Source organism: Morone saxatilis, unplaced genomic scaffold (genome assembly GCF_004916995.1).
Source record: "Morone saxatilis isolate NCDOM2014 unplaced genomic scaffold, NCSU_SB_2.0 Contig15, whole genome shotgun sequence".
In the NCBI taxonomy this organism is placed as follows: Eukaryota; Metazoa; Chordata; class Actinopteri; family Moronidae; genus Morone; species Morone saxatilis.
In genome coordinates, this window is record NW_023339707.1 from 14,747,069 (window position 1) to 14,759,253 (window position 12,185).

The 12,185-nt window shown below is 39.7% G+C and overlaps 1 protein-coding gene across 1 annotated transcript in view; it reads left to right on the forward strand.

Moving 5' to 3' along the window:
* cacna2d3a (calcium channel, voltage-dependent, alpha 2/delta subunit 3a) overlaps window positions 1-12,185 on the forward strand; it is a 107,933-nt gene that overhangs the window by 52,035 nt on the left and 43,713 nt on the right. Inside the window, exons 8-11 of the mRNA XM_035656128.1 lie at window positions 307-381; window positions 3,620-3,709; window positions 4,271-4,384; window positions 10,507-10,585. Of these exons, the coding sequence (XP_035512021.1) occupies window positions 307-381; window positions 3,620-3,709; window positions 4,271-4,384; window positions 10,507-10,585 (358 nt within the window). The remainder of the gene's footprint in view (window positions 1-306; window positions 382-3,619; window positions 3,710-4,270; window positions 4,385-10,506; window positions 10,586-12,185) is intronic.

A 12,185-nucleotide genomic window follows, 5' to 3' on the forward strand; every position in this document is an offset into this window, starting at 1 on the left:
ATTTGGGCAAAATTGCTGGCTTTGGAGGAACACACTTCTATTCTCTTCCTTGGACTTTGAAGTCTAATTCATACTCATGCGTTAAATGGTGAATATTATCACAGAATGGCAGGCACTGGGTACGTCCTGTACTGTGCAATGTGTGCAGATGTGTGTGTGTGTGTGAGCGTTTCATCAAGATGAGCGAAGTTTCTAACATCTTCACATTTTGCACTTTTAAACATTAGATTAAACATTTCTATACACACAGCACATTTAAAGTGACAAAAGATGATTACATTAATTAATACTTTTGTATTCTTTCAGTACAATGAGGAATTGCATTATGTGGAGCCATGCTTAAATGGAACTCTGGTCCAAGCAGATGTCACCAACAAAGATGTAAGTCTTTCTTTCCTTTTCTCCTATTGTTTTCTCCTATTACAGTCATTTAAAAATCATTGGTGATTTTTTTGTGAAAGAGGCTGTGGCCAGGCTCAGGCTTAGTAGAAAAATATAAAAAGAATGCAACTGCAGGAAGTAATTTGTGGTTCACAGTCACACTTTCAAGTTCAAGTATTACTACAGGAATCTATGCAATGAAATTATTGTACCAAGATGTAAGATATACATTAAAGTATACAGTATAATGTTAAATGAGGTCACTCACATATAGTGTGGACCTTACAATAAGAGATTTATACAATACACATAAGAAAATATGTCACTGACATATCAGTTGAAGTACATTATAAGTACTGCACCTTGCGTACAGTATTTAATCACAGTTTAACTTTAATCTACATTGAACCTGTTAACCAGACTGTTTACTGAAAGGAACTTTGAGCCGGGTGGTGTAAGTGGTGACTTCCAGATGACAGGGGAGAGAGTAGGGACTGAGCTGGTGTCCTTCAAGGGGAACTCACACAGCAAAGTCCATTTACAGGCTTTGGGTAGTCCTACCGCCTATGTGAAAAAGTTGTATGAGGCCTTTTGTGGCTCCTGAGGAAACTTTGCAAACTGTCACTTGAGTCAACATGGGCTGGGGCTGAAGACTACAAGTTTGAAAATGAGAAAAATCTGGGGGTGTTTTTACAAATAATATATCCCTGGTTCCGCTTCATAGATTTTAATACTTTTTTCTTTAAACTGTCCTCTGTTAGTGTTATTGAAAGTTGTACAAGTAATGCTAAATCAGTGAAGTGCTTCTTTTTAATTATGGTTTGGATTGTCCTGAGGCAGCGAGTGGCATAAATGCTATGTATCACATAATGTGGTTTGTTCGACTGTGTTTATGTCAGTAAGTATACCGATTCGTAGAAGACATTTTCATTAAGATGGCACATGTTAGAATCCTTGCTATTACTGTGGTATGATTCCCTTCTTCGTCTCTGAGTCCATGCTCCTCTCTATTGCCTACAGTATAGGCTCTATCTCCAGGTGTCCACTAAAAAATGAATCTATTCCCAATTCTTTAAAATTCCATTTAAACGTTCAGTTTATAAATGGAATTAAATTCAGTAACCTCTATTACCTCTAGTCCAGGACAAACCTTCTGGAATCAGCTGTTTACTCGCAAATGCAAGGACTACTTTCCACGTGCAAATGATGTAGAATTATGTGTGTGTTCATATCTGTGTGTGTGCCTGTTGGTGTTTAAGTTAATTTATGTTTATTTCTAAGTAAGTGTACACTTATGCATATGGATTAGCATTATGTGTTTAATTCCAGATGGTAGTTTAATGTTGTGTGAGTCAGCCAGCTAAGAGGGGAAGGCAGTCTGTGCTAGTAGATAAGGCTAATGTCTTTTACTTCAGCTGGGGGCAGGAAGTGACTGTCACACTACAGACTTAAACTTACTGATCTGTCTTTCCAAAATCTGTTATTTCATACCCAAACTTCAACTGGGTCATAAATACCTAAATACCAAGCTTCTATGGGAAACATCTTCATCTGGCTATTATATATTACATATATATATTACCAATTCTAGTCTAATTAGACTTGTCAACAGGCAAATGAAGAAGTAAAATCCATCCAGTCTGATTATTACATGTGCAATAGTTCCAGGCTAATATTTAAAGCCTTAAAGAGAAACACTTGTGATTTTCAACATTATCTCTATCTAACAGTTGTTTGGCCAGTCCTCTAAAATGCGAGAGTTTGGTGAATTGCCTACACTTATGTCACAGATGGGCAGTCATCTAACAGATGACAGACGCAATAACTAACCAAACAACTAACTGAACCAAGTGTGTTTAACTATGTGCTATTTTGTTGGTTGTTTAGGTGAGCACATCCAGAATTAATGAATGGTTAATTTGCAGCTCAATAATATCTAGGTTAGAATTTTCTTAGCATTTACGTATATATATAACCATCAGGTATTGAACATAGCCCGCTGTGCTGAGACAAATCACTTCGATCTTCCATACACACTCACACACACACTCTCACATGCAGTGCCTAAAGTTTGCTGTGCTCCAGGGTACAGCCTTTTGTTGGAACCGATTAACCTTTTTTTCCACATCAAAGGAAAGGTTGTGTCTTTTTGCCATATGGGGGTGTTGTCAGGGATGCTGGAGGTTGTTTTGTGCACATATTTATTTGTTTGTTGCTGGTGATTATGCCTGTGTGTATTGTGCGTGTGCGTGTGCGTTTGCTCCCAAGTGAGCAAGCTCTGATATGGCCTTACACTGCTTGGGCTCCCTGCTGTGTGTTGAGAGACTTTTCTCCTCCCATCAGTAAAGAGCAGAAGACTGGAGGAGATGAAAGTATTGTGAGTGAAAGAAAAGGGGTAGAAAAATAAGAGGTTGGGAAGATGATAATGTAGATGGGGGTGTAGGTCTGGGGTGTTCCCACATCCTAAAAAGTGAAAGACATTATGTGTAATGTCTCTGTTGCCACTGGTAATATAGCGTGTAAGAGTGTTGCTCACCTCCATAGGTGGAAATGTTTTTTGTAGGTAGTGGATAGAGCCAGAGTCAACAGAAAATGTTTGAAATGCCACCAACTGGATCTAAATAGCTATAAATAGATTAAATTGAATAATGGATTGTGTCCATTTGTGTGTGTGTGTGTGTGTGAGAGAAAGAGTGGATTTTGCCTGCAGGCTGTTGCAAATAATGAGACATGCACATGAGACCTGTTAGGTTGCTGACATTAAACTCATCATTAATTGCCACAGAGATAATGTACCTTTGTGGTATGATCACATCTATGAACATACACACACACTTGCATACGCAATAGACTGAACAGGTGTCTGCTAAAAGGAGGTGGAGGGAAAACTGGTCATTTTAGTTCTTTCAGTGAGTATGTGACATTTCCCTCCAAGATAATGTGGCAGTTTGCCACAAAAACTGTCTCAGGGCTGAGTTAAAGAGCCCATTAACCATTGATGCAATCTCTGTTCTCACACAAATGCTGGTAAATCAAGCTCAGTGAAATATGATGTTTCTCTGTTATGAGTAAAAGAAATTGTAATTTTTATATTTTTACTGTCACTCTCCCATGTCTTTGTCTCTTTTTTCTCATTGAAAATCAATATTGACCTCTAACTCTAATTAATTTCTTACTCTTGTTCTGTCCTCTTGTCACCATGATCATAATGCTTCCTTCCGAAACTTTATTTTCCCAGCATTTCCGGGAACATCTAGACAAGCTGTTTGCTCAAGGCATTGGTATGTTAGACATAGCTCTGACTGAGGCCTTCAATCTTCTCAGTGACGTAAGTAATACACTCACGCATGATCACACACAGATAAACTTGCATGCACATACACATACACACAGAAAGACAACAGACTCATGCACAAAATTAATTACCGTGTTGTAATTAATAGCTAAATCCACAGAATCATGCAAAAACAAAGTAAACAAGGCACTTGATGAGTCAGGTTAGTGGTTCAACATCTCCCTATTACGAGCAAGCAATTAATCAAACAAACATGCACACAAACACACACACATTTACAGTCCCTTATTAAATGCTCATTCAACAACATGTATCTATCTAAGTGTGCACTGCAATGACAAATGTATCCATTCTGCAAGGTAGCTTTCAGCTTGTGTGCATGCCTGTATAGGAAAAGGCACGTTATTATTATAACATTAGCTTTTACAACACGGTTAGCAAGTTAGGAAGGTAAGTCACGTAAAGATACATTGCATTCTCTAATCGGATGTAAGAAGATAGACTGTTTTGGAAGTGTCTGAAAAAAACTTTATTGAGCTTTATTTTATGTCCATCTGTGTGTTAACTTCCCTCACGCTCTCTCTCTATTTCCAGTTCAACGAGACTGGGAGGGGTAGTGAGTGTAGCCAGGCCATTATGCTGGTGACAGACGGGGCTGTGGACACATATGATGCCATCTTTGCCAAGTACAACTGGCCAGACAGGAAGGTAGTGTATTAAACACACAAACACACACATCACATTATTGTGCAATTGTAGTCCAACAGTTCTAAAGTGAGGTCAGCTGAGCTCAGTTTCACATTACACCTTGTTTACAACTTCATGAACCTGCAACCTGGTATTCTAATGGAGAATGAATGCTGGAGAGCAGTGGACTAATGTCCTCCTGTGGCTATGAATGAGTTTTTAAACTCGCTGTTGAGAATGTCAGAAAATCTGAAATTAGGAAGTAGATCCATTTGACACAATTTTAAATGGATACCAAGGCATCATTTACAGTCTCTCTCAAATACACCAATCAATAGAAAAAGTGAGAAGGATGATTTTTTTTTTATATAGGGTTGGGGCAATGATTACAAATTATATACATCAGAATATAATTTCTTGTGAGAAGCGGCACTTCTCGCTCACCAAGAGGACTGTAAGAAAGCAAGCAAGCAGAATCACTGTAAACAAAACAAAAAAGAAAAGAAAAAAAAGAAGTGCATCTGGGTTTCCCATATGAATACACAATTTTTGTAGTCACATTTTAGTGCACGTTTTTGCTGAGTATTAGTATCTGGGCTGAGTTGTTTGAGAAAGTTTTTGACAAGCAGAAGGTATTGAGTGGGCCCAGTATGGGGTCCTTTCAGATGGCATTAAAACAGAGTTAAGTATGGCCCTGTCTCTGAGGACTGGAGCTGTCTCTCTGCTGTCCTGCAAGGTAATTGTGGTGCTCTTCTGACAGGCCATGAAATGAAATGGGAGGAGAGAGGGAGAGGGGAGAAAGAGGGTTATTCTTAGGTCATTTTCTTCTGTAAAATAGAGCCCACAGGGTCTTCACCCTTAAAAGATTGAGGATAGAAGAACTGTACTAAAGGCAATGCTAGATACATACACCATACAAACATTCTGTATACACATGCAGGTAAATGTGAATGACACATACAGTACATACTTCCAGTGCCTCAGGTAAGCTCAATTTAATCTTGAATCTGTTAGAGCATATGCGTCTATGGATTCATATGGGTTCCTTTTGTTACCATAAATGCTGCACTTGTATTGTCATGTGTTTGTGTGTGTCTGGTGGTCCCTGTTGAAACTGCCTCACGACCCCCCACCCCCTCATTTTTGGTCCTGCCTAAGGCTAAACAGCAGTGAGCGGAGAGGGGACAAGGCTGCTAGATAGTTCCATTTAGTAGAAGCCCCGCTGATAATAGAAGTATTCGGTCTCTGTCACTCTCTCTCTCTCTCTCCCACTCTCTCTCTCTCTCTCTCTCTCTCTCTCTCTCTCTCTCTCTCTCTCTCCTTCACTCTCTTTCTTTTCTCTCTCTCTCTCTCTCTCTCCCTCCACTGCTGGTTTTTAATGGCTTCCTTCCAACCAGCCTTACAGCTTCACCGCTGTATAGCATCACACTGAAAATACAGATGGCATTTAGTCAAAAAAGCTATAGAGAAAAGAAAGCATTGCCAATGAAAACAGTATCTACTGGTGAAAATACTGAACAGCTTCAAATACATTCTATAATGACTTTTTTCTTTCATGTTAAACCAGTGATTATTTTCAGAGATACTGTCAGTTTTCAGATAACTGCCTTTTGTAGATAAAGAATGTTTTAAAAACTGCATTTGCTTTACTTTCGTAGCATGACCTCAAAAAGCATATAGACATAATAAAACTCCATACAAATAACTGAAAGTTTGTTCTGCCAAAGACCACTTTGTTGATTTATATACAAGCAAAGGTCTCCTTGGCTTTTAGTGTGACTGAAGGCTGGTGTGTATTACTGATACCAATAATTGAGTTAAAACAAGAGATGAAAGTCAGACACACTAATGCACACACAAACACTCAGTCCCATACTCACACCTGAACCCCCCCTTTCTGCATACCTGTTCAAACAAATATGCCTACATGTGTATGCATCTACAAACACAACACACAAAAACCTATTTGCATATACACACATACACTTGCATGTAAATACACGTGAGCCATAATCTCAGCTAGCTGTGCTTGAATGATAGCTCCTGATAATCTTCTCAGCATGGTGCCTACTAGTGTTTGCTTTTTATCTTATTCATGATTCATCACTTTACTCTCTTATGCTAATTTCAATATATAGTTGGGAATAGGACTGCTCAGACTGTAGCTTCTTAGTTATCGCAGGTTTTGTGTTGTGTTGTCATTTCATCACAGTGCTTTTGTTTGTGGGTTTTCACATTCTTTATTTCCAGGTCTCAATAGGTTTTAGATTTTTATTATTTCAGGTTGTTGTCGCAGAACAATGCAGAGTGATTAGGCACAGTTCAACCAATACAACATAAGACAATACAGAAAAAAATACTAAAGCTACAAACATGCAGAGAATAATGAATCAAATAGCACCTGGCATTGGTCACATATGTGACTAAATTACGTCCACATCTTTGAACAAGATACAATCAAACCAAGCAATACATAAAAAATACAATAAATGTAATACATCTTTAATCCAGCAAGTGAGGGTGGTTTCAGTCATATCAAACAGCTTGCAGTGAAGACCAGGAACCCGACACAAGAAAATCGAAATTGAATTTTGACAGAGCTGCACCCTCATGTACCTTCTAAAAAGAGCAATTATTGATGGTGGTAAACTGTGAATCTCACCACTTTTTAAAGTGCCCCAACTATAACAAGAAAAGCTGGATAAAATATGACATTGATTAGAACATCAATTGTTGTCTCGCTTAATTCAATGAGGTTGACCATTTCCTGTCTGTAGTTGCGCCAAATTCCTTCAGCCACTTGAGAGTGTAGCCCCCGGGCTGTCCCCAGACACCTGATCTTCTAAAGGGTTGCATATGTTTGGCACACAAACAGCCCTCAGGGACAAAAAAACCCAGGCCATCAGTGTGTTATGAAAGGTGGACAGGATGTTCCAAGATGGCACAGATTCATACCAATTTAAGTTGATTACTGGGTGCATACACTGAAGAAGTTCTTCAGCCATTTTTGTGCCCATAGCATAACACATTTTTTTTTTCAAACGACTGCCCACACACAAATGCCATAAAATTAATTTGTTTTCAGACCAATACACAGCATATTGTATCTAATCATTTTCTTTATTGGTTTGTTTTCATTATCTTTGTAATATAGCTAGAAGTATTTTGGGGCAGAGCGAGTCACATGATTTACAATTTATACAGTGGCCGCTACACCAAAATCACTGCACAGACCAGCACTGATAGTGGGGGCTTGTGGTGTGCCCGTAGCCTGTGGGCCATGCTGCAAAGGTGAGAGGAAGCTAGGCAACCCTGTCAATTGATGAAAGATGCAGCATGCTGTCTGTCCTTATCAGCATGGGCTAACCTTGAAAGTGAAGGTATAGAAAAACTTGGAGGTGGGCTACATGTTCATCCCTCAGCTACAGAAGATTGATATGCTGAGCTACACACAACCTTAGCCATGCCTTGTGCCCTCTCATTTGTGCACTGCTCATACCTTATCTGTCACCACCATTTGGCAGTGCATTATGAGGCCCCAGTGCTCATCTTTTGCTATCATTGTTTCTGTTGTCCCAGTAGCAAATAGCTCACTATAATTGCCAGGAGACAACTCTGCCACGCTGCAGCCTGTAAGGGGGACTCCTTGGGCTCAGTCCCACAACTCAGAGGCACAGTTTTGCATGTGTAGCAGGGCCAGAAGAACTTTCACCCAAGCAGTATTTGTCTGTGTGAACAGACCCCTAGACTACAAATTCTCAATAAAGAATCAACCATCCTATAAACTCCAACTTTATCATAGACTTGGAGAGCAGCAAAGCTTGTCCTCTCACACAAACATACTTTATATCTCTGATACACACCTCAGCCCGCTCTACTAAAAGCCCAAGTCTCAAAAATACCAGATTGATTTTCAGATAAAATATTATTAGAGTAGAAAGTGAGTGATTAGAAATTAACAATTCACGAATCTTTGCCCAGGCTGATTAGAGTTGGGCCAGTAATCATTTACAAGTGTTGGGACACATGCTCTCAGTAATACACAGTAGAACAAAAGCAGACTTTGAGATAAGGAATTTCATTAAAGGCAAGATCGATTAAAAATGTGTTTTAGTGAAGGAGAATAAAAATCAGCTGCTAACTTTAGAAAGTGTGGCACAAGGTTATCAGGGTCTTCTGATTTGCTAATGTCTAAAAGTTTGAATGCCTGTGCACCACCATTGTTGATAAGAGTTACTCATATAAAAGTTGTCGGCTTTTACATCAATATACATACTCTTAACACATTAGGAATGAGCCTTACTTTCACCAAATCAAAATCTCCAAACCTCATATAAGTCTTCCTTATAGCTTAGGTTTAGGTTGTATAATTTGTTGTATAAACTGCAGTTGAAACCTCAAACTGACCTAGATTTGAAACCAGCTGGGTTTTTATGACCAACAGTAGGCCAGTCTGGTCCTAGATTATGCCACATATTGTATGACACATGCATTAATATCAGCAACCATTAGCTTGCTGTTACTTTGTAACAGTGCAAGTTGTAACTGTGTGTCCTGGACATTAAAACACATGTAGCCTCAAGGAAGCACTTACGGTCTTTAAACATTTGTGTGAATGTTTACACTGGAGAATAAATGAATGAATTATTGAGTTAAGCGCTGAATACATAATGTAGGAGTGTGAACAAATAAATGTTTTTGCATACATACAGTACAGTGTGTGCATCAACTCACTGTGTTGCTCTTGTACAGGAGTGTCTGTGCATGCATGGATACGTACAGATGTGTCTACGTATATGTCTGTGCGTTTGTATTCTTGCATGCATATGTATTTTTATTCCTGCCTATGTACAATTTGTGCAGTCAAGTAGGTTGAAGATTGCATGCCGTGGTTCAAGCCCCTGCTATTTTTTTTATCTCCGCTGAACTTAACTCAGCTGAAAAACTCTTGCATTTTTAATAACCAGCCTGCTGTAGTTTGACCTCCGTTTTGGCTACCAGTGAAGGAAACACATAACCAGAAACAGAAAATCCTACTGTGACACCAATATCCCTACATAGAGTGGTTTTGATCATGTCGGCTGTGTTGTGTTTTCCTATCACTCTGGCAATGTCATTCAAATGGCTAGGTTTGTATGAATAGAGGATGATTATAGTCTAGATAATAAGGACTGCTTAAAAATGACAATCTGACATCTGTATTTATTCACAGTGAAACTCATTACAGTTGACAATAGACCAGCAATATCCATGCTATAAAAACGCGAGCCAAGAATTAGCTGTCTGTGGTTTATATCTTTGTCTGCTAAAGCTGTTGTAATCACTATTGAATTTATAAGGAGTTCATCTATTATACACTAGTAACAATGAAATAAATATAATTTATTACATAAGTATTCCTCAAAAAGGAATTGCCTTTTATACATAAATTATATTTTTGCAATATTCAGGCCCTGCTGTTGAGAGCAGTCATCCAAAATCAGATAAAGACACACATATACCCACATCTAGACGTGTGTGCATGCACATATCCACACACAAACACAAACAGACACATGCTGTCAGGGTGAAGAGAGGCAGTGAAAAATGCAGGCATGGGAGCTATGGCAGCTGTGCCCCCAGAGGCTTGCATCTGGTCCAATCTGGCAACCTGCTCTTCACACACACATACATACACACACCTGCCAACTACACCTGCTGCTAGAGCCAACTGAGTACTGCCGGGCAAAAATGGGTTTGGCAACAGAGAGTTTAGAAGATTCTCCAGGTTGAGCAGATACAGCTTGTATTTGGCTTTTTCAACGCAAAATGTTTACTTCACGGCATTCTTGATTCTAATTGCGGATTCTTGATAAACTTATTATTATACATATCTGTTTATCCCTAATTGTTCAGTTTCTTGAGTTAATAAAGATTTGAATGATTTGAACTTTCAATACCATCTAAAAGACAAGTTTCAGACTTTTTATGAGTCCATAATCGACTCTATTAAAGAAGGAGAAAGGGCCTGCTAATCACTGGCAGATAAAGGATGAGCCTTCTGCCTGGCTTTGACAGTGTTATCTTCTATATGGTGGTATGGTGGGGCCCTATCAAAATGTGATTAGAATGACTGACGGAAGCTATCTGCTTTCTCTCCACAGGTCCGCATATTCCCTTACCTGATTGGTCGAGAGTCAGCTTTCGCAGATAATCTGAAATGGATGGCATGTGCTAACAAAGGTAGGATCTTACAACACATTCGTATATCTCTGTACTTTTTTTCTCCTTATAATCTGTTTTTGCAGATAAAAGGTGGTGCATGTTGCTGTCAGTCGGGCAAAAAACGAATATATTATGGAGCTCGGGATTTGTTTGGGGTGTTTGGCATATGTGTCTGTGTGTGTGCATGTAGTTGAATAGACATGTGTTTGTCAGTGCCTATCAGTATTAGCATGTGTATGTGACAGCAGGCAGCTGGGGCCAGTTGCACAGAACAGATATGTCACATTACATCCTTCTCTAAGGCTTAAGTCCGAACTATCTAGGCAATACACCACTTTCCAGCTGCTTTGTGTGTGGTCATGGTTGTCTCAGTACGTAGAGCACTTTTCTTCAGGTTCTATATTTAGCTGGGAGGCGGGTGACAGAGACAGTCTGGCTCCATTTCCTCAGGCTGCCATAGATAAGACAGGCAAGCCATAGGTCACACAAGAGGTGTGCGTGTGTTTTTAGCTGTGTGTGTGTGTGTGTGTGTGTGTGTGTGTATGTATGTGTGTAGATAAGAAGACAAGGGCATCCACAGTTTTGCTTGGAAGTGATATCCATGAACTCATCCAGTCAGTTTGAGGGTGTTAGTGGTGATGATGAAATTGATGTGTGTGTCGTGCTACATAAGTGTGTGTGTGTGTGTGTGTGTGTGTGTGTGTGTTTGTATACTGCATGATGATTCAGGCTTGTGACAGTGAAATCCTCTCCAGCCTGCAGGAGCTGTGCAGAACAGTCTTCTCTCTGCTCCTTAGCAGGCACAACATCTATATGCCAAACTGCTGCAGAAGATTGTGGTTGTATTTCTTCAGTGTTTTAGTTTTGCAGGTGAAAAAGTGTGTGCCCTGTCAGAGAAGGCTGTTATGTCAAAGTCTGTCCCTATTGCCTTTGAGTGGAACAAAGACTATTGTTTAGATGTCACATCACAGGTAGCACTAGTCGAATAATTGTAGGTCTAAGGGATTTAATTACCACTAAGCCTTATGGCTGTACCAGCAACTAACAGGCCACACATATTGTATGAGAAGTGTCTTTGGTTGCCAATCAATGAGAAAAGGATGCAGACCCTGCCGAAGCCTGGATGAGCTTGACTAACTTTCCACCGTCTCTCCACTTATACCCCGCAGTGTTGCTCACTTAACTCTGTGGCTGGACTAACTTGGTCCAGTCCACTTCCTCTTCTTGTTTTAGCAACCGTGCACTGAACTCGGTTTGGTTTAAGTTAATTTAGGTTAACAAATAGACACAGACAGCGCCTGTCAGCTGCAACTCCACTCGCCTCTCCTCTTACTCTGCTCTATTCATTTCCCTGGCATCTGCTAGACGTGACTGGCAACAATAAATGACAACATGGACACTAAGATATAACACTTTTTTGTATGTTAATGGGATACAGTGTAACACTGTTGGGCCAAAAGTATGTGGACACCCCCTGTCCACATACAGTACTTTTGTATAATTTTAGACTGGGCCAGGCCTCTCAGTTCCAGTTAATGGAAATCTTAATGCTGCATGATATTTTAGACAATACAACAGCTTACTATGAGAGGCTCTCCCGGTGTGTGTGTGTGTGTGT